The sequence below is a fragment of the Microcaecilia unicolor genome, chromosome 1 (genome assembly GCF_901765095.1).
Source record: "Microcaecilia unicolor chromosome 1, aMicUni1.1, whole genome shotgun sequence".
Lineage (NCBI taxonomy): Eukaryota > Metazoa > Chordata > Amphibia > Gymnophiona > Siphonopidae > Microcaecilia > Microcaecilia unicolor.
Genome location: NC_044031.1, coordinates 343,360,586 through 343,382,904, shown reverse-complemented (window position 1 = coordinate 343,382,904; position 22,319 = coordinate 343,360,586). Strand labels below are relative to the sequence as shown.

At 49.1% G+C, this 22,319-nt stretch overlaps 1 protein-coding gene across 1 annotated transcript in view; it reads left to right on the top strand.

Annotated features, from left to right (window-relative positions):
- KIF15 (kinesin family member 15) overlaps positions 1–22,319 on the top strand; it is a 1,036,090-nt gene that overhangs the window by 713,508 nt on the left and 300,263 nt on the right. The window contains 1 exon segment of the mRNA XM_030209299.1: positions 13,368–13,490. Within this exon segment, the coding sequence (XP_030065159.1) occupies positions 13,368–13,490 (123 nt within the window).

Genomic DNA, 22,319 nt, shown 5'->3' with positions numbered 1-22,319 from the left:
TCTCAGGAGAAGGACTTTTCCCTGCCAGGGGAGGACCCCTCGGTCAAGATTTTTCACAAGGATGAGCTAACTTAGTTAATTGACCAGGAGGGGCATAATCGAATGCGAACGCCTATCTCCATGGGTGCCTATGTCCGAAAACGGGTACATGAAGAGGCGGGACAGACCGTATTTTCGAAAAAATGGACGTTTTTCAGCTGGGCGGTTTTTTTTTTTTTTTTTTAAAGCGATAATCGAAACTAAAAACGCCCAGCTCAAAAACGTCCTAATCCGAGCCATTTGGTCATTGGAGGGGCCAGGATTCGTAGTACACTGCCCTGCCTGATATGCCAGGACACAAACTGGGCACCCTAGAGGTCAGTGCGGTGGACTTCAGAAAAATCTCCCACATGCATAGCTCCCTTACCACGGGTGCTGAGCACCCAACCCCCCTCCCCCAAAACCCACTACCCACAAATGTACAACATTACCATAGCTCTTAGGGGTGAAGGGGGCACCTACATGTGGGTAAAGTGGGTTTTGGAGACCTCCCATTTACCAGCACAAGTGTTACAGGTACGGGGGGCTGGGCCTGGGTCCACCTGGCTGAAGTGCACTGCGGTACCCACTAAAAGTGCTCCAGGGACCTGCATACACGCAGGCCTCTAGAACTTGTTGCTGCTATAAAACATTGGCACACCAGTTGACACCTGAAGACTAATCTCTCCGAAAACGTCCTTTATTGGAATAAGCACGCTTACAGTTAACTGCAGATCAGAGGTTGTGCCCCACTGGCAACGAGTCTTCCTGGTACTGATATGAGCAGTAGGTCAGAGCTGGCAGATTGGTGCACAATGCCCTCTTTCAGCCACATTCAAGGTAAGAACTAAGTTCTGTAACGTGGCTAACACATGAAAGGGATCTAAAACTGGCTTACAAAAATGGCCACTACCTCATGGACTACCGGAAAATAAACAGGGCACACTCTAACCCAGTAAGCAGGGGGAAAAGCACCATGGGAGTAGAGCCTACCAACTATCAACATCGTGAGCATTTGCCACAAGCTAGTGGAATCACGGAGCCCAATACCCTAAACCCACATAACAGAAAAGGTGTCACACTCACCCGAGAGCCACATCAGAACCAGGGAAAGGCTGTCACAGGATAGAACACATTCTGCTGTCATGGAGGTGGGTACGGCATTTGAGGCTGGCATACAGGCTGGAAAAAAAGTTTTTAAAGTGTGTTTTTTTTTGTGGGTGGAGGTTAGTGACCACTGGGGGAGTCCGGGGAGGTCATCCCCGATTCCCTCCAGTGGTTATCTGGGCAGTTGGGGCACTTTTTTGGGATCTGTTCATGAAAAAAAAGGGTCCAAAAAGTGACCCAAAATCGCGGTAAAAACGCCTTTTTTTTTTTTTAAATTATCAGCTAAAGACGCCCATCTTTCCTCGGCCGATAACCACGCCCCAGTTCCGCCTTCACCACGCCTCCGACACGCCCCGTCAACTTTACCCGTTTCCGCGACAGATTGCAGTTGGAAATGCCCAAAATCGGCTTTAGATTATACCGATTTGGGCACCCACGTGAGAAGGACGCCCATCTCCCGATTTGGGTCGCAATATAGGCGTTTCTCTCTTGATTTTAAGCAGGCAGGTGTCTTCTACTCTTGTTTGAGCCTACAGAGGCCCCCGCGGGAGGATGCTAAGCAGGTAGACCCTTTCGTTAAAGGGATTCGGTGTCCATGATCTTTTCCCATGAATAAAGATCTGAGGGAGATGGTGATACAAGAGTGGCCTTCTACAGATACCCCTTGTAAGGTGACTCGGGCTATGGCTAGGCTTTACCCTGTCCTCAGGAGGATAGGAATTCCCTAAAGCCTCCTACGGTGGATGTGGTTGTGACGGCGGTGACTAAAGCTATTGCTATTCCAGTGGTGGTGGCGTGGCGCTCTGTGACCTCCAAGATAGGAAACTAGAATCCTTTTTTTAAGCTTAGTTTTGATTTAATGGCTCTGGTGCTGCAGGAGTCTGTGTGGGGGTTTGGTGGCTTGCGCTTGTTTCCGCTGGACTGAGAAACTCCTGGTTGATCCAGTTGTGGACAAGGCTGCTTGGGTGAAGGAATTGGCTATGTTAGAGATGGACTCTTAGCTGATACTCTTCTAGCCTCAACGAAGAATGTGGCCCTGGTGGTTCCTGCCCGTCGGACTCTTTGGTTACAGGGTTGGAGCACAGACGCGGCCTAAGTCCAAATTATGTTTGCTTCTCTTTAAACGTCCAGTGCTCTTTGGAGAGGATTTGGATAAGTTGGTGCACGGCTTGGAGAAGCTAAGGTTCTGCGCCTTCTGGAGGTTCGACCCAAATCAGGTAGCCGGGGGGGGGGGGGCGTCAGCACGTTGTCGTTTTCTGGAAGCTCAGCGTTATAGGCCAGGCAAGTCCACTGGAGCTCCCAGAGGTCGTTTTTTTTCAGCGGACCCAGTCCTTTTGAGAGGGGCACCATGGAAGGTGTGACTCCTCCTCCTTGGGGGGTTCCAGTTCTGTATGCAACTCTCAATGAGGGTGTAGGGGTCCAGCCTCTGTTGTGAGTAGGCACTAGGTTGAGACAGTTTTGATACATGACAGATATGCGCTAGAGTTCGACAATCCGCTTCCTGATTTCTTTCTCAAATCTCCGTGTTGCTCTTGGCACGAGGCGGGGGCAGTTCGAGATACTCTGCTTCATCTGATAAGTTGGAGGCGGTAGTACCCATGGCCTGAAGGGAGCAGGGGGCGGGCTGCTATTCCATTTATTTTATGGTGCCCAAGAAGGAGGGCTCCTTTTGACCCATTTTAGACCTCAAGAGAGGGTCGATGGATCTCTGAATGTCCAGATGGAAACATTGCACTCGGTAATTGTAGCAGTTCGGAGAGGGGAGTTCCTCATTTCCCTGAATTTGACGGAAAGTTATTTGCACATTCCCATCCGATCGGCTCATTAGAGTTTTCAGTTTTCTTCCTTAAGGAAGCATTTTCAATTCTGTGCTGTGCTGTTTGGTCTCGTGACGGTGCCACGGACCTTTTCCAAAGTCATGGTGGTTGTGGCTGCTGCTCTGTGGAAGCAGGGCATCTTGGTCCGCATCTTGGTCCACACCTATCTCGACAATTGGTTGATTGAAGCCAAATTGCGGTTGGAGAGTGAAACGACAACTGAACGTGTGGTAAGTTTCTTGGAGTCACTAGGGTTGGGTGGTGAACCCGGCGAAGAGTGTTCTGTTACCATCACAGTCCTTGGAGTATCTGGGAGTTCATTTGGACACGTTGAAGGGTCATGTGTTCCTGCTTCCCGCTCGAATTTCCAGTCTGCAGGGGCAGATTCGGCAGCTTCTTTTGGAGAAGGCTTCTGCGATCCGTTCTTACCTTCAGGTGCTGGGTCTGATGGCGGCAGCGATAAAGGTGGTCCCATGGGCCAGGGCGCACATGTGGCAGTTGCAGTTTTCTCTTCTGGCTCTCTGGTCTCCGCAGACGCAGGACTTGAAGGAGCGGTTACCTCTGACGGGAGCCCCCTGCTACAGTCTGCAGTGGTGGCTACACACACCGAATCTGGAGAAGGGCATACCTTTGGACCATCCGGATGCCAGTCTGCGGAGGGGGGGGGGGGGGGCTCATTGTCTTGACCAGGTAGCTCAGGGCCGTTGGCTGATGGAGGAGGCTCGATGATTCACTAATCGGTTACAGACGCGGGCAATCCGGTTGGCTGTGGTGTTCTTCCAGTCGCTTCTTGGCGGCAAGGCCATAAGAGTTCTCTCCGACAACGCAACGGCTGTGGTCTGTCAGTCGACAAGGGGGTATGAAAAGCCAGGCGGTTGCAGAGGAGGTGGCGTTGTTAATGTGCTGGGCAGAAGTTTATCTTCAGCATCTCTGGGTGGGGCACGTGGTTGGCTTGGACTTTCTGAGCAGACACACTCTTGATCCCGGAGAGTGGTCTCTTCATCGTTTGATCTTTGACCGCATCATGTTGAAATGGGGTCTGTCGGTAAAGGATCTCATGGCGTCAGCCGACAGTGCTCATATGTTACGTTATTTCAGTCAATGGAGGGATCCTTGGTCAGAAGGGATACATAAGTAATGCCATACTGGGAAAAGACCCAAAGGCCCATCAAGCCCAGCATCCTGTCCCCGACAGCGGCCAATCCAGGTCAAGGGCACCTTGCAGCTTCCCAAACGTACAAACATTCTATACATGTTATTCCCAAAATTGTGGATTTTTCCAAGTCCATTTAGTAGCGGTCTATGGACTTCTCCTTTAGGAAACCGTCCAAACCCTTTTTAAACTCTACCAAGCTAACTGCCTTCACCACATTCTCCGGTAACGAATTCCAGAGTTTAATTACGCGTTGGGTGAAGAAAAATTTTTCTCCTATTTGTTTTAAATTTACTACACTGTAGTTTCATCGCATGCCCCCTAGTCCTACTATTTTTGGAAAGCGTGATCAGACGCTTCACATCCACCTGTTCCACGCCACTCATTATTTTATATACCTCTATCATGTCTCCCCTCAGCCATCTCTTCTCCAAGCTGAAAAGGCCTAGCCTCCTTAGTCTTTCTTCATAGGGAAGTCGTCCCATCCGCGCTATCATTTTCGTCGCCCTTCGCTGCACCTTTTCCAATTCCACTATATCTTTCTTGAGATGCGGCGACCAGAATTGAACAGAAGACTCAAGGTGCGGTCGCACCATGGAACCATACAATAGCATTATAACATCCTCACACCTGTTTTCTATACCTTTCCTAATAATACCCATCATTCTATTCGCTTTCCGAGCCACAGAAGGTTTCAGTGTATTAACAACACCACCCAGATCCCTTTCTTGGTCCGTAACTCCTAACGTGGAACCTTGCATGACGTAGCTATAATTAGGGTTCTTTTTTCCTACATGCATCACCTTACACTTGCTCACCTTAAACGTCATCTGCCATTTAGCCGCCCAGTCTCCCAGTTTTGTAAGGTCCTTCTGTAATTTTTCATAATCCTCTCGCGAATTAACGACTTTGAATAACTTTGCATCATCAGCAAATTTAATTACCTCGCTAGTTACTCCCATCTCTAAATCATTTATAAATATATTAAAGAGCAGCGGTCCTAGCACTGACGCCTGAGGAACACCACTAACTACCCTTCTCCATTGTGAATACTGCCCATTTAACCCCACTCTCTGTTTCCTATTCTTCAACCAGTTTTTAATCCACAATAGGACATTACCTCCTATCCCATGACCCTCCAATTCAATTTCCTCTGTAGCCTTTCATGAGGCACTTTGTGAAACGTCTTTTGAAAATCCAGCTACACAATATCAACCGGCTCCCCTTTGTCCACATGTCTATTTATTCCTTCAAAGAATTGAAGTAAATTGGTCAGGCAAGATTTCCCCACACTAAAGCCATGCTGACTTGGTCTCAGTAATCCATGTCCTCGGATGTGCTCTGTAATTTTGTTTTTAATAATAGCCTCTACCATTTTTCCCGGCACCGACGTCAGACTCACCGGTCTATAATTTCCCCGATCTCCCCTATAACCTTTTTTAAAAATCGACGTTACATTGGCCACCCTCCAATCTTCCGGTACCACGCTTGATTTTAAGGATAAATTGCATATTACTAACAGTAGCTCCGCAAGTTCATTTTTCAGTTCTATCAGTTCTCTGGGATGAATACCATCCGGTCCAGGTGATTTGCTACTCTTCAGTTTGCCGAACTGCCCTATTACGTCCTCCAGGTTTACCGTGAATTCAGTAAGTTTCTCTGACTCGTCCACTTGAAATACCATTTCCGACACTGGTATCCCACCCAAATCTTCTTCCTTGGTGAAGCAAAGAATTAATTTAATCTCTCCGCTAAGTCTTTGTCTTCCTTGATCGCCTCTTTTACCCCTCGGTCATCCAGCGGCCCAACTGATTCTTTTGCCGGCTTCCTGCTTTTAATATGATAAAAATTTTACTATGTTTTTTTGCCTCTACTGCTATCTTTTTTTCATAATCCCTCTTGGCCTTCTTTATCTGTGCCTTGCATTTGCTTTGACACTCCTTATGCTGCTGCTTGTTATTTTCAGACGGTTCCTTCTTCCATTTTCTGAAGGCATTTCTTTTAGCCCTAATAGCTTCCTTCACCTCACTTTTTAACCACGCCGGCTGTCTTTTGGACTTCCATCTTTCTTTTCTAATTCGCAGAATATGTTTTGCCTGGGCCTCCAGGATGGTATTTTTGAATAGCATCCACGCCTGTTGTACAGTTTTTACCCTCTCAGTTGCCCCTCTAAGTTTTTTTTTCTTAACCGTTCTTCTCATTTTATCTTAGTCACCTTTTTTAAAGTTAAACGCTAATGTATTTGACTTCCTATGTATAGTTACTTCAAGGTTGATGTCAAAACTGATCATATTATGATCACTGTTATCAAGTGGCCCCAGTACCATAACGTTCCCCACCAGATCATGCGCTCCATTAAGTCTAGAATTTTTTTTTGGTCCTTGGATATACACGTTGGTTCTTCTGTGGCCTCCTCAGGTGTTACTTTATGTGCTTCCTCTGTGGCTCTTGGTGGGTCAGGTGGTTCACGAATCAAGTGACACTCGAGCCCGGTGATCCTTGTTGCTTCAAATTGGCCGCGTCATCCGTGGTACTGAGATCTAGTGTGTCTGGCAGAGCAGGAGCCACTTCCTTTGTTCTCGCTTACAGCTTGGCTCTTGAGAGGAGTAGGTTGAGGAAGAAAGGTTTTTCTTCCAGAGTAATTGATACTATGCTACGGTCACATAAACGGCCCACCTCTTTGGCTTATGTTTGCGTATGGCGCATTTTTGAGAGTTGGTGCCAGGATCATTCTTATCTCCCTTTGTGAACATCTATCACAGAGATTTTGGAGTTTTTGCAGGATGGTTTGGACAGGGGTTTAGCTCTGTCCTCCTTGAAAGTGCAGGTTGCGGCTTTGGCCTGTTTCCGGGGGAAGGTTCAGGGATGTCTTTAGCTTCTCCTGATGTTCCGTTATTTGTGGGGAGTAAAACTGATTCGTCCACTGCGGCATTCGTTGGTCCCTCCGTGGGACTTGAATCTTGTTTTGGAGGTGCTAGTGCGTGCTTCTTTTGAACCTTTGGAGACTAGCAACTGCAAGGACCTTACCCTGAAGACGGCACAGAAGATTTCGGAGCTGCAAGCTTTGTCATGTGGATCTCCTTTCTTTTTTCCAAGGAGAAGGTTTCGCTGTAGCTGGTACTGTTTCGTTTTTTCCAAGGAGAAGGTTTCGCTGTAGCTGGTACTGTTTCGTTTTTTTGTTTTTTTTTTTGCCCAAGGTGGTTTCTGAATTTCACGTGATTAGGTGATTTCCTTCCTGGTTCTGGGAGATAGAGCAGGGAATTTGACGTAATGTCATCTGGTAAAGCTGAATGTCCAACGTGTCTTGCATTCTTACCTGAGGAGGACGCAAGATTTTTGAGCCTGGGACAGACTGTTCTGTATGGAGTACCTAAGAGAGGAGCGGCCACTTCCGGTGGTTGTGGAGGACGAGCCCAGGGCTGAAATGTTTGAGCTCCTGGACTATCCTTCTCCACCTAAGGAAGCGTCCACAGTACCCATGCATCATGTCCTCAAAAAGACATTGCTGGCGAACTGGACCAAGCCATTAAGTAATCCCCACATTCCCAAGAAGATCGAGTCCCAGTACCGGATCCATGGGGACCCAGAGCTGATGCGCACTCAGTTGCCTCACGACTCTGGAGTTGTGGATTTGGCCCTAAAGAAGGCTAAGAGTTCTAGGGAGCATGCTTCGGCGCCCCCGGGCAAGGAATCTAGAACCTTAGACTCCTTTGGGAGGAAGGCCTACCATTCCTCTATGCTCGTGGCCAAAATTCAGTCTTACCAGCTCTACACGAGCATACACATGCGGAATAAAGTGCGGCAGTTGGCGGGCTGGTGGATAAGCTCCCTCCTGAGCAAGCCAAGCCTTTTCAGGAGGTGGTCAGGCAGCTGAAGGCGTGCAGAAAATTCCTGGCCAGAGGGGTGTATGACACCTTTGATGTTGCGTCCAGGGCCGCTGCTCAAGGTGTGGTGATGCACAGACTCTCATGGCTGCGTGCCTCCGACCTAGAGAATAGACTCCAGCAGCGGATTGCGGACTCGCCTTGCCGTGCGGATAACATTTTTGGAGAAAAAGTTGAGCAGGTGGTAGAGCAGCTCCACCAGCGGGATACCGCTTTCGACAAGTTCTCCCGCCGGCAGCCTTCAGCTTCTACCTCTACAGGTAGACGATTTTTTGTGGGAAGGAGGACTGTTCCCTACTCTTCTGGTAAGCGTAGGTACAATCCTCCTTCTCGACAGCCTGCGGCCCAGGCTAAGCCCCAGCGCGCTCGCTCTTGTCAGCGCGTTGTCCCTCGTCTCGCGGGTGCGAGCGTCCCAGCAGATCACAGCTCGGCAGATGTTGAGATTGCTGGGCTACATGGCCTCCACAGTTCATGTGACTCCCATGGCCCGCCTTCACATGAGATTTGCCCAATGGACCCTAGTTTCCCTGTGGTTTCAGGCTGCTGGGGATCTAGAAGACGTGATCCACCTGTCCACGAGTTTTCTCAAATCCCTGTATTGGTGGACGATTTGGTCCAATTTGACTCTGGGACGTCCTTTCCAAATTCCGCAGCCACAAAAAGTGCTGACCACGGATGCGTCTCTCCTGGGGTGGGGAGCTCATGTCGATGGGCTTCACACCCAAGGAAGCTGGTCCCTCCAGGAACGCGATCTGCAGATCAATCTTCTGGAGTTACGAGCGGTCTGGAACGCTCTGAAGGCTTTCAGAGATCGGCTGTCCCACCAAATTATCCAAATTCAGACAGACAACCAGGTTGCCATGTATTACATCAACAAGGAGGGGACACCGGATCTCGCCCCCTGTGTCAGGAAGCCGTCAGCATGTGGCTCTGGGCTCGCCGTCACGGCATGGTGCTCCAAGCCTCATACCTGGCAGGCGTAAACAACAGTCTGGCCGACAGGTTGAGCAGGATTATGCAACCTCACGAGTGGTCGCTCAATTCCCGAGTAGTGCGACAGATCTTCCAGGTGTGGGGCACCCCCTTGGTAGATCTCTTCGCATCTCGAGCCAACCACAAAGTCCCTCAGTTCTGTTCCAGGCTTCAGGCCCATGGCAGACTGGCATCGGATGCCTTCCTCCTGGACTGGGGGGAGGGTCTGCTGTATGCTTATCCTCCCATACCTCTGGTGGAGAAGACTTTGTTGAGACTCAAGCAAGACCGAGGCACCATGATTCTGATTGCTCCTTTTTGGCCGAGTCAGATCTGGTTCCCTCTTCTTCTGGAGTTGTCCTCCGAAGAACCGTGGAGATTGGAGTGTTTTCCGACCCTCATCACACAGGACGAAGGGGCGCTTCTGCATCCCAACCTCCGGTCCCTGGCTCTCACGGCCTGGATGTTGAGAGCGTAGACTTTGCCTCTTTGGGTCTGTCAGAAGGTGTCTCCCGCATCTTGCTTGCTTCCAGGAAAGATTCCACTAAGAGGAGTTACTTCTTTCTATGGAGGAGGTTTGCCGTCTGTTGTGACAGCAAGGCCCTTGATCCTCGCTCTTGTCCTACACAGACCCTGCTTGAATACCTTCTGCACTTGTCTGAGTCTGGTCTCAAGACCAACTCTGTAAGGGTTCACCTTAGTGCGATCAGTGCATACCATTACCGTGTGGAAGGTAAGCCGATCTCAGGACAGCCTTTAGTTGTTCGCTTCATGAGAGGTTTGCTTTTGTCAGCGCCCCCTGTCAAGCCTCCTACAGTGTCATGGGATCTCAATGTCGTTCTCACCCAGCTGATGAAACCTCCTTTTGAGCCACTGAACTCCTTCCATCTGAAGAACTTGACCTGGAAGGTCATTTTCTTGGTGGCATTTACTTCAGCTCGTAGAGTCAGTGAGCTGCAGGCCCTGGTAGCCCAGGCCCCTCACACCAAATTTCATCATAACAGAGTAGTCCTCCGCACTCACCCTAAGTTCTTGCCAAAGGTTGTGTCGGAGTTCCATCTGAACCAGTCAATTGTCTTGCCAACATTCTTTCCCCGTCCTCATTCCTGCCCTGCTGAACGTCAGCTGCACACATTGGACTGCAAGAGAGCATTGGCCTTCTACCTGGAGCGGACACAGCCCAACAGACAGTCCGCCCAATTGTTTGTTTCTTTTGATCCCAACAGGAGGGGAGTGGCTGTGGGGAAACGCACCATATCCAATTGGCTAGCAGATTGCATTTCCTTCACTTACGCCCAGGCTGGGCTGGCTGTTGAGGGTCATGTCACGACTCATAATGTTAGAGCCATGGCAGCGTCGGTAGCCCACTTGAAGTCAGCCACTATTGAAGAGATTTGCAAAGCTGCGACGTGGTCATCTGTCCACACATTCACATCTCATTACTGCCTGCAGCAGGATACCCGACGCGACAGTCGGTTCGGGCAGTCAGTGCTTCAGAATCTGTTTGGGGTTTAGAATCCAACTCCACCCCCCTAGGCCCATGTTTTTTCTGTTCCAGGCTACACTCTCAGTTAGTTGGAAAAATTGTTAGGTCAATCTCAGTTATGTCCTCGCCGTTGCGAGGCCCAATTGACCATGGTTGTTGTTTTGAGTGAGCCTGGGGGCTAGGGATACCCCATCAGTGAGAACAAGCAGCCTGCTTGTCCTCGGAGAAAGCGAATGCTACATACCTGTAGAAGGTATTCTCCGAGGACAGCAGGCTGATTGTTCTCACAAACCCGCCCGCCTCCCCTTTGGAGTTGTGTCTTCCCTTCTCTTTGTCTTGCTACGTATGAGACTGGCCGGCACGAGCCGGTTTCGGGCAGGAAGACGGCCGCACATGCGCGGTGCGCATCGGCGCGCGAGGGCTAGCAAAGGATTTTGCTAGTGAAGATTCCGATTGGAGGGGCTGCCGTGGACGTCACCCATCAGTGAGAACAATCAGCCTGCTGTCCTCGGAGAATACCTTCTACAGGTATGTAGCATTCGCTGTGTGTGTCTCTGGTTTCTTGTTTGAGCCTGTTTTGCTGTGGCTGATGAATAGGATGTATATGGTCTAGTGGATGCCAGGCATAGTTTCTGGTGGTAAACTGGTGCAGGTCTGGGCACTGATTGTGCTCAGTCTGCAGAAGCATGGTCATGTTAGGGATGAGTTCCATATACAGGGTTATGTGAGGTTATTTGTTTTTCTCTGCTTGGTTATCAGTATACTGGCTGGTTGGGGTTCTGCACAGGTTACATATACAGTGGTCAAAGTTAAGTGTTCTTGGTCTTCCTCTGCTGGTTGGTGTGTAAAAACCCAAGCATCTTGACCGGTCTGGAGGGTCTAAAGGAAAGAAAATTAGCAGGTAAGGCCTAATTTCACCTTTATCGCAGCACAGCAATTGCTTCTGGTTTAGCGCTGATACTTTTTTCTGCACTCCTATTACTTCCTGTGTGTGAAAGGATTGAACTGCTTAAAAATCATCACTAAACTGGGAAATAAAGCACTGTGCTAATCTTGCATGTTATTGAGCTACATAGACTTAATCTTGATGCAGCAAATGGTGCTAAGAAGAAATAGCAAATGGTTTATTTTCCCCAACAATGCTGTGACTTGACTTCTTTTTATTTATTTCCAACCCTGCTCCCAAGCTCTCAAATTGTAAATACTGTTTTTGGCAAAATATTGGTTGGGCCGTGGCCCCTGTGGCTCATCCCATTTAGTTGCGAATGAGTTGAGCCTCCATAAAGGGGGAGGTGGGTCATTATTTTTCTTTCTCTTATCAACAGATTCGCTGACAGGAAATGAACTAATTCCCATTCAGTGTTTAATACTAAATGAGCATTGGTTCATCACTGACAGGAAAGAAGAAGGAAAAAAAGATTCTGCCTAATGCAGAAAACTGTAGCATGTTCCCACAGCAGTGTGCACTGTTTTCTGTCCGTAATCATGCCTTAAGTTTGTCTGTCTTCTAAGGTAGTGAAACAAAATATGCTGAAGCTCAGTGCACAGTTCTAATGCACAGCTTATTATATTGAGTTGTTATGCAACAATTTAGAGCTAATAAGCTCTCTATCATTTTTGACTGCTTTAGGTCTCCAACAATTAAATGTAAAGCAAGGCAACCAAATTTTAAACTATTCTTAAACTAATTACTGTTTACATTTTATCAGTAAAATTAAAACAGGTTTTATCAATAAACCTACAAATTATCTTGTATCCGAAGCTTAAATCATCAGTCACATAATATTCACTTAACCAAAGAGGTTTCCTCTTTTGATAGTCACATCCAGGATAGTTGGGTTAAGGCAGTTTCAGTCTGAAATACAAGTCCCAGAAGGCATTGCAGGCAAGGAGCCAAGGGGTGAGATGAAGAACCTGGACTGGACTCCTAGCTGCAATAGGGGAAGGCATGGGTGTAAGCTGGCTGGATGTGTATATTGGCTGCCACTAGGGGGAAAGAGAGATAGGAAACCCTGTGTGCAGGAGCTCATCATTAGTCTAATGCTTAACTCAGCTGGTATGGGTGTGGGGGAAGCTAATGAGAGGAGAATAATTGGTTGTGGTAGCAGAAGCCAGGGATTGATTAGGCAGGTGGGAAGGAGTCCTAAGAGAGAGAAGCAGTTGCAGGCTGAAAATCCTTGGGCAAGAGAGGTCACTAAAGTATTGAATCTAGCAGTGAAGCTGATGCAGGGTGAAATCCCTTGGGTATGAGAAGTCCCAAAAATATTGAACCCTCCTGAGGGTAAAGAGAGTAGAGGGTAGAAACTGCTGCTTTGTGATTTAACTGTGATGATGACTGAATGAACTGCTTCTATTTGGAATTGAACTACTGTTTGTTTTGCACTGGATAAAGAACCCAGACTGGAGCTGACTGTGAGCCTGTATTGAATCCTGGTATGTGCTGATAGCCTACTGTTTAAAGGGGACTATTTGCCACACACTTTCAGGTGGCTTATATGTGCTTAAGATTGAAGGTGACTGCTGCTGTTGGAACTGTGTATCAGGTCTACTAGAAACCTGCATGGAATAAAGTCCTTAAGATTGAAATTGATGGTGGCCATTTATTTTTTGACTGTACTGGGAGCCTGTGGCTGGAGGAGATTGTTCTATCCTTGGCTGCACATAGAGGTACTCTTCTCGCCACATGTCCTCAGGGAAGGGGAAAAGGCTCTTTTTTTTTTCTTTTTTTCTTTTTATTAAGTTTATTGTCCAAAATGTGTGAATATGATAAGTCTCCTCAGTTGATATGGTTCAGCAGAGGTTTGAGATGGAGTGATGTTTGAAACATGCTTACATTGTTTCCACTGCCCAGATCAAGTTTACTTGGATCTTGTTTCCTTGTGCTTTTAAAGTTTCCAGGTCACAAATGTTTTGGGTTTGTTTTTCTATAGTGTAAATACTGTTCTGTCCTGGCTGAGAAAGAGGAAAGCAAAGTAATTATAGAAAAGCAAGAAAAGCAGATTGAGGTGCTGAGAGAAGCACTGGAAAGGAAACATTCTGCAAGTAAAATTGAGGTAAGGGGTACCTGGTGAAGTACCTGATTCTTAACAATTTTTCAGTCTGCTAGTGATTGGCTTTAAGCAGCAGTACCACATAAATTGTTGAATATATGCATATACTTATTTGTTCTGTCATTCCCTCTGCCATCGTTCTAGCTTTCTAGTTGTACTAGTACATTATGTTTCAACATTTTTATTGATGACAATTCAAAATAAACACATCCAGCAGTATGAGCATACAGAACTTCGAATATCAAAATATACACAACAAAAACAAAATATTAATGGCAGTCATCAAACTTTTAACAATTTTATCCACCCAGCTGTACCCTCTCTTTTGCATGTTTCAACAATTTTTATTGATGGTTCAGCATGCTATACATAAACTTTTTACTCAATATTTAATATATCAACTAACATACTTATTTGTATACAGTACCGACTGCTATTTGCAATGTTCCCCCCCCCCCCCCCCATTTCTTCCCAGCCCCCCCCCTAACTTTCATTACTGTGAACTAAATGGTTACATTTTTGTATAAATAGTAAAATAAAGTATCTAGTTCAAACATTTTTTCGTATTTGTACATTATTCAACATTTCCCTTCCCCGTTCTATTATCCTCCCCACCCCCCCAATCCCCACTTTTTCTTAAAGAGCTCAATTCCGTACTTCATGGTATCTACTTCCCTTTGACCTTCCCATTCTCCTTTACTATCTTTCATAAAAACAGGAGACTGGGAAAAATACTTGCCCTACCTACTGTTTGCATACAGAGAAGTACCTCAGGAGTCTACAGGTCGAGTTGCTTTATGGCCGGAGGGTGAAAGGGCCACTTGACCTAATAAGAGAACATTGGGAGGGGAAAGTTGATACCTCTGACACCCCTGTAATTGAATATGTAGTTAATATGCGACAGATATTAGAAGAACCAGTGGGCTTTGTCATAACTTGCAGCAGCCCAAACTAAGCAAAAAGACCTGGTATGATCCTAAGGCCATAAGTAGAGAATTTTATGAGGGCCAGCAGGTACTTGTTTTAGTTCCAGTTGGTCAGAATAAACTTCAAGCTAATTGGGCGGGTCCTTACAAGGTCATAAGGCACCTGAATGATACAAACTATGTTATATCTACAGACTCAAGACAGAAAGCAGCGTACCTTTCATGTAAATATGTTAAAGGCCTGTGCAAATCGGACAGCCTACCAGAAGAGTGTCAGGATAGTGAGCCCATACCTGACCTCCTAGCAGAGACTTTACCAGAGAGATCTATACAAGAAATTATAGTGGGAGATCAATTCCTCCCCCCCCCCCCCCCCCCCCCCCCACCCACCCAGAGACAGCAGTTAGACGCAGTATTGCAAAAGTATGCTGATGTGTTTTCCACTAAACTAGGACTTAACCCATTTGGTGGAGGAGTGGCCTAGTGGTTAGGGTGGTGGACTTTGGTCCTGGGGAACTGAGGAACTGAGTTCGATTCCCACTTCAGGCGCAGGCAGCTCCTTGTGACTCTGGGCAAGTCACTTAACCCTCCATTGCCCCATGTAAGCCGCATTGAGCCTGCCATGAGTGGGAAAGCGCGGGGTACAAATGTAACAAAAATAAAAAAACATTGTAAACACGGGTGGCCATGATCCACTGAAGCAGGGTGTCTATCGAATATCTGCTAAGGTGGAGAGGCAAATGAAGCAGGAGATTGGTTTGATATAACAGCTGAAGTGGAGGGCGGCCACTCTAAACTCAAAGTCCTGGATTTCAAGCGTGCTGACTTTAGTAAAATGGGGGAATACCTGAGGAAGGAGATGATGGGCTGGGAGGACGTACATGAAGTGGAAGGGCAGTGGTCCAGGCTGAAAGAAGTAATAAATAGGGCTATAGACCTTTATGTAAGGAGAGTAAATAAAAGCAAGAGAAAAAGGAAACCGATATGGTTCTCCAAGCAAGTGGCTGAGAAAATAAAGGCTAAAGAGTTAGCGTTCCAGAAATATAGAAAATTTCAAGAAGAGGAACACGGGGAGGAATACCGGATGAAACTGAAAGAAGCCAAGAGAGAGGTACGTCTGGCGAAAGCGGAAGAACAAATGGCTAGAAATGTAAGGAGGGGCAACAAAAATTTCTTCAGGTATATTAGTGAAAGAAGAAGGACTAAAAAGGGAATTGTGAGACTAAAAGATACAGCGAACCGCTATATACAGTGGGGGAAATAAGTATTTGATCCCTTGCTGATTTTGTAAGTGTGCCCACTGACAAAGACATGAGCAGCCCATAATTGAAGGGTAGGTTATTGGTAACAGTGAGAGAGAGCACATCACAAATTAAATCCGGAAAATCACATTGTGGAAAGTATATGAATTTATTTGCATTCTGCAGAGGGAAATAAGTATTTGATCCCCCACCAACCAGTAAGAGATCTGGCCCCTACAGACCAGGTAGATGCTCCAAATCAACTCGTTACCTGCATGACAGACAGCTGTCGGCAATGGTCACCTGTATGAAAGACACCTGTCCACAGACTCAGTGAATCAGTCAGACTCTAACCTCTACAAAATGGCCAAGAGCAAGGAGCTGTCTAAGGATGTCAGGGACAAGATCATACACCTGCACAAGGCTGGAATGGGCTACAAAACCATCAGTAAGACGCTGGGCGAGAAGGAGACAACTGTTGGTGCCATAGTAAGAAAATGGAAGAAGTACAAAATGACTGTCAATCGACAAAGATCTGGGGCTCCACGCAAAATCTCACCTCGTGGGGTATCCTTGATCATGAGGAAGGTTAGAAATCAGCCTACAACTACAAGGGGGGAACTTGTCAATGATCTCAAGGCAGCTGGGACCACTGTCACCACGAAAACCATTGGTAACACATTACGACATAACGGATTGCAATCCTGCAGTGCCCGCAAGGTCCCCCTGCTCCGGAAGGCACATGTGACGGCCCGTCTGAAGTTTGCCAGTGAACACCTGGATGATGCCGAGAGTGATTGGGAGAAGGTGCTGTGGTCAGATGAGACAAAAATTGAGCTCTTTGGCATGAACTCAACTCGCCGTGTTTGGAGGAAGAGAAATGCTGCCTATGACCCAAAGAACACCGTCCCCACTGTCAAGCATGGAGGTGGAAATGTTATGTTTTGGGGGTGTTTCTCTGCTAAGGGCACAGGACTACTTCACCGCATCAATGGGAGAATGGATGGGGCCATGTACCGTACAATTCTGAGTGACAACCTCCTTCCCTCCGCCAGGGCCTTAAAAATGGGTCGTGGCTGGGTCTTCCAGCACGACAATGACCCAAAACATACAGCCAAGGCAACAAAGGAGTGGCTCAGGAAGAAGCACATTAGGGTCATGGAGTGGCCTAGCCAGTCACCAGACCTTAATCCCATTGAAAACTTATGGAGGGAGCTGAAGCTGCGAGTTGCCAAGCGACAGCCCAGAACTCTTAATGATTTAGAGATGATCTGCAAAGAGGAGTGGACCAAAATTCCTCCTGACATGTGTGCAAACCTCATCATCAACTACAGAAGACGTCTGACCGCTGTGCTTGCCAACAAGGGTTTTGCCACCAAGTATTAGGTCTTGTTTGCCAGAGGGATTAAATACTTATTTCCCTCTGCAGAATGCAAATAAATTCATATACTTTCCACAATGTGATTTTCCGGATTTAATTTGTGATGTGCTATCTCTCACTGTTACCAATAACCTACCCTTCAATTATGGGCTGCTCATGTCTTTGTCAGTGGGCACACTTACAAAATCAGCAAGGGATCAAATACTTATTTCCCCCACTGTAGATAATGATGAAGAAAACGCCATTCTCCGAGGACAAGCAGGCTGCTTGTTCTCACAAATGGGTGACGTCCACGGCAGCCCCCCGATCGGAGATCTTCCTAGCAACAGAGTTTGCTAGTCCTCGCGCGCGCTCACGATGCGCGCATGCGCGGCCGTCTTCCCGCCTGAAATCGCTCGTGTTTGCTAGTCTCCTTTTGTCCCCGGCTCGGGACGGCTGTTTTTTTTCGGTCGCTCCGCACCCCTTGGAGATCCCTCGCGATTCGCGGTATTTTGCTAAAATTTTCTAACTTTTTTTTACCTTTATTTCTAGTGTTGGCCCGTAAGTTTTCTTTCGTGGTCGTTCATTTTTTGGTGAGCTTTTGGTGCCCATTTTTTCACCATCGCGGACTTCGATTTTGCCGGCGAGATTTTTCTGCCCATGTCATCGAAGCCTTCCAGCGGCTTCAAACCGTACACCCAGTGAGGCCGGATAATCTCTCTCACTGATGGGCACGCTTCTTGCCTTCAGTGTCTGGGGGCTGGGCACCGTCCTCAGGCCTGTAATCTCTGTCTTCTTTTGAAGAGGAGAACTCAGGCGGCGAGATTAGCCCAGTGGAACAGTTTGTTCGGGGCTTCATCCGGCGCGTCGACATCCTTAGTCCCGCGGTCCTCAGCATCGGAGCCTTCGGTACCGCGCCCATCATCGACTTCGGTACCACGTTCATCGGTATCGACATCGAGGCCTTCGGTATCGAGGTCATATTCGGGTGCAGCTGCGAGACCAGGATCGTTCCTCCTGAGGATGTCGTCAGAGGGTGCTTCGATGTCTGGAGTGCAGGTGAGGGCTGTCCATTCCCCTGCTGGTGGCGGTGAGCCCATGAGCAGGTCTCCGCCTGTCTCGAGGGCTCCCGTGGTACAGCCCCCCCGGGATCGACCCTCTTCGGACCCGGACCCGAGGAAGCGTTTGGATTTGACGTCTTCCTCTTCGGTACCGGGGGGTACCGAAGCCGTGCGTCGTGCGAAGGCAAAGAAGCACCGGCATCGGTCACCCTCCAAGCGTGGTACCTAGAGCTCGGGGTCGCCGGAACCACCGGCACCCAAGCGTCGACATCGTTAGGACCGCTCACCCTCCATTCAGGAGGTGTCGATGTGTTCCCCTGTGGACAGCCCGGTACCGCCTCCATCCCCGGAACAGGTTCGCAGCTCGACGCCGGTACCGACCCACCATCTTTCTCCACAGCCTCTCTGAACGAGAGCCTCAGGGCCGTCCTTCCGGGGATCCTTTAGGAGCTGTTTCGCCCTTCTCCGGTACCAGGGGTGCTTGCGCCGCCGGTGCCGTCGATTGAGGCGACCGCTGGGCCCTCGTCTGCGGTGAGGGTGCCCGCCCCGATACCGCTTGAGGTGCCGGTGCCGGCCACCTCCCAGGAGGGCTCCCCGGCGACGTCGATGGAGGGAGCTCCGTCGCCCCCACCATGGGAGTCCTCTTCTCGACGCTCCCACCGTGGCCGTGTTTCCACAGAGTCGAGGCGGGCGCAGCTTCGGACCGAAGTCCACCAGCTGGTGTCCGACACTGATGAGGAGGCCTCGTGGGAAGCAGAGGAAGACGTCAGATATTTCTCTGACAAGGAGTCTGACAGTCTTCCTTCTGATCCTACTCCCTCGCCTGAAAGACAGCTTTCTCCTCCGGAGAGTCTCTTTCGTTGCCTTTGTCCGGGAAATGTCTACGGCAATTCCCTTTCCCGTGGTCACGGAGGATGAGTCAAGAGCTGAGATGCTGGAGCTCTTGTACTATCCTTCGCCACCTAAAGAATCGTCCACAGTACCCATGCATCATGTCTTCAAAAAGACGTTGCTGGCGAACTGGGCGAAACCTTTAACTACGCCTCACATCCCCAAGAAGATCGAATCTCAATATCGGATCCATGGGGACCCGGAGTTGATGCGGACTCAGTTGCCACACGACTCTGGTGTGGTGGATCTGGCCCTCAACAAGGCCAAGAGCTCTAGAGAGTATGCTTCGGCGCCCTGGGTAAAGACTCTAGAACCTTGAACTCTTTTGGGCGGAAGGCCTACCATTCTGCAATGCTCATCACCAAGATTTAGTCCTACCAGCTCTACACGAGCATACACATGCGGAACAATGTGCGACAGTTGGCGGACTTGGTCGATAAGCTCCCTTCTGAGCAGGCCAAGCCTTTTCAGCAGGTGGTCAGGCAGCTGAAGGCGTGTAGGAAATTCCTGGCCAGGGGGGGTCTTTGACTCTTGATGTTGCATCCAGGGCCGCTGCGCAGGGTGTGGTGATGCGCAGGTTCTCATGGCTGCGTGCCTCAGACCTGGAAAATCGAATCCAGCGGCGGATTGCGGATGCCCCTTGCCGGTGGGACAATGTTTTTGGGGACAAGGTCGAACAGGTGGCGGGGGGAAGAGGGGTTGGTGGTTGAGAGGCTAGGATGGGGGAGGGCAGACTTATACGGGGTCTGTGCCGGAGCCGGTGATGGGAGGCGGGACTGGTGGTTGGGAGGCGGGAAATACTGCTGCACAGACTTATATGGTCTGTGCCCTGAAAAGACAGGTACAAATCAAGGTAAGGTATACACATGAGTTTATCGTGGGCAGACTAGATGGACCATGCAGGTCTTTTTCTGCCGTCATCTACTATGTTACTATGAACAGTTCCACCAGCGGGATACCGCTTTCGACAAGTTCTCCCGCCAGCCGCCTTCAGCCTCGACCTCTTCGGGTAGACGTTTTTATGGGGGAAGGAGGACGGTTCCCTATTCTTCCGGCAAGCGTAGGTAAAATCCTCCTTCCCGGCAGTCTGCTGCTCAGGCTTAACCCCAGCGCGCTTGCTCTCGTCAGCAGCGCGCGCCTCAGGCCCCTGCGGCTCCCCAGCAAAAGTCAGGGGCGAGCTTTTGACTGGCTCCTGCAGAGCATAGCCGACGTTCCAGTGCCTGTGCCGGACGGCCTACCGGTCGGGGGGAGGTTAACATTTTTTCACCAAAGGTGGCCTCTTGTAACCTCCGATCAGTGGGTTCTCAAAATAGTCCGGCTAGGGTACTCTCTGAATTTGACCTCAATGCCTCCAAATTGCCCACCGGGAGCTCAATCCTTCAGCTTCCAGCACAGGAAGGTACTTGCAGAGGAACTCTCTGCCCTTCTCAGCGCCAATGCGGTCGAGCCCGTGCCACCGGGGCAAGAAGGGCTGGGATTCTATTCCAAGTACTTCGTTGTGGAAAAGAAAACAGGGGGGATGCGTCCCATCCTAGACCTAAGGGCCCTGAACAAATATCTCTGGTCAAGGAAAAGTTCAGGATGCTTTCCCTGGGCACCCTCCTTCCCATGATTCAATAGGACGATTGGCTATGCTCTCTGGACTTAAAGGATGCCTATACGCACATCCCGATTCTGCCAGCTCACAGGCAGTAACTTCGATTTCATCTGGGAACACGGTATTTTCAGTACTGTGTGCTACCCTTTGGGCTCGCCTCCGCGCCCAGGGTATTCACCAAATGCCTAGCCGTAGTAGCGGCTTCTCTGCGCAGGCTGGGAGTGAATGTGTTCCCTTACCTCGACGATTGGCTGGTAAAGAACACCTCCGAGGCAGGAGCTCAGCAGTCCATGCAGGTGACTATTCGACTCCTGGAGCTGCTAGGGTTTGTGATAAATTATCCAAAGTCCCACCTTCTTCCAGTTCAGAAACTCGAATTCATAGGAGCTCTGCTGGATTCCCAGATGGCCCGTGCCTACCTCCCAGAAACCAGGGCCGACAATCTGCTGTCCCTTGTCTCCTCGGTGCGGGCGTCGCAGCAGATCACAGCTCGGCAGATGTTGAGATTGCTCGGCCACATGGCCTCCACGGTTCACATGACTCCCATGGCCCGCCTTTTTATGAGATCTGCTCAATGGACCCTAGCCTCCCAGTGGTGCCAAGCTGCTGGGAGCCTAGAGGACGTGGTCCGTCTGTCCAAGAGGTTTCTCCTCTCCCTTCATTGGTGGACAATTCGATCCAATTTGACCCTGGGACATCCCTTCCAGATTCCTCAGCCGCGTCACTCCTGGTGTGGGGAGCGCATGTCGATGGGCTCCACACCCAGGGGACTTGGTCCGTCCAGGAACAAGGTCTACAGATCAACCTCCTGGAGTTGCGAGCAGTATGGAACGCTCTGAAGGCTTTCAGAGATCGGCTGTCTCATCAAATTATCCAAATTCAGACAGACAACCAGGTTGCTATGTATCACATCAACAAGCAGGGGGGCACCAGATCTCGCCCCCTGTGTCAGGAAGCTGTCAGCTTGTGGCACTGGGCACGCCGGTTCGGCATGTGGCTCCAGGCCACGTATCTGGCAGGCGTAAACAACAGTCTGGCCGACAGATTGAGCAGGATCATGCAACCGCACGAGTGGTCGCTCAGTTCCAGAGTGGTTCTCGAGATCTTCCAAGTGTGGGGCACCCCCTTGGTGGACCTCTTTGCCACTCAGACCAATCACAAGGTCCCTCAGTTCTGTTCCAGGCTGCAGACCCACGGCAGACTAGCGTCGGATGCTTTCCTTCTGTTTTGGTTGGAAGGTCTCCTGTACGCATATCCTCCCATTCCTTTGATAGGGAGGACTTTGCTGAAACTCAAGCAAGACAGGGGAAACCATGATTCTGATTGCTCCTTTTTGGCCTCGTCAGATCTGGTTCCCTCTTCTTCTGGAATTGTCTTCCGAAGAACCGTGGAGATTGGACTGCTTTCCAGCCCTCATCACACAGAACGAGGGGGCGCTCCTCCATCCCAACCTTCGGTCTCTGGCCCTCACAGCCTGGATGTTGAGAGCGTAGACTTCGCCTCCTTGGGTCTGTCAGAGGGTGTATTCCGAGTCTTTCTTGCTTCCAGGAAAGATTCTACCAAGAGGAGTTATTTTTTCCTCTGGCGACGGTTTGCTGTGTGGTGTGATGGCAAGGCCTTAGATCCTCGTTCTTGTCCTACACAGACCCTGCTTGAATACCTTCTACATTTATCGGAGTCTGGTCTTAAAACCAACTCTGTAAGGGTTCATCTTAGTGCGATTAGTGCATACCATTACTATGTGGAAGGTAAGCCG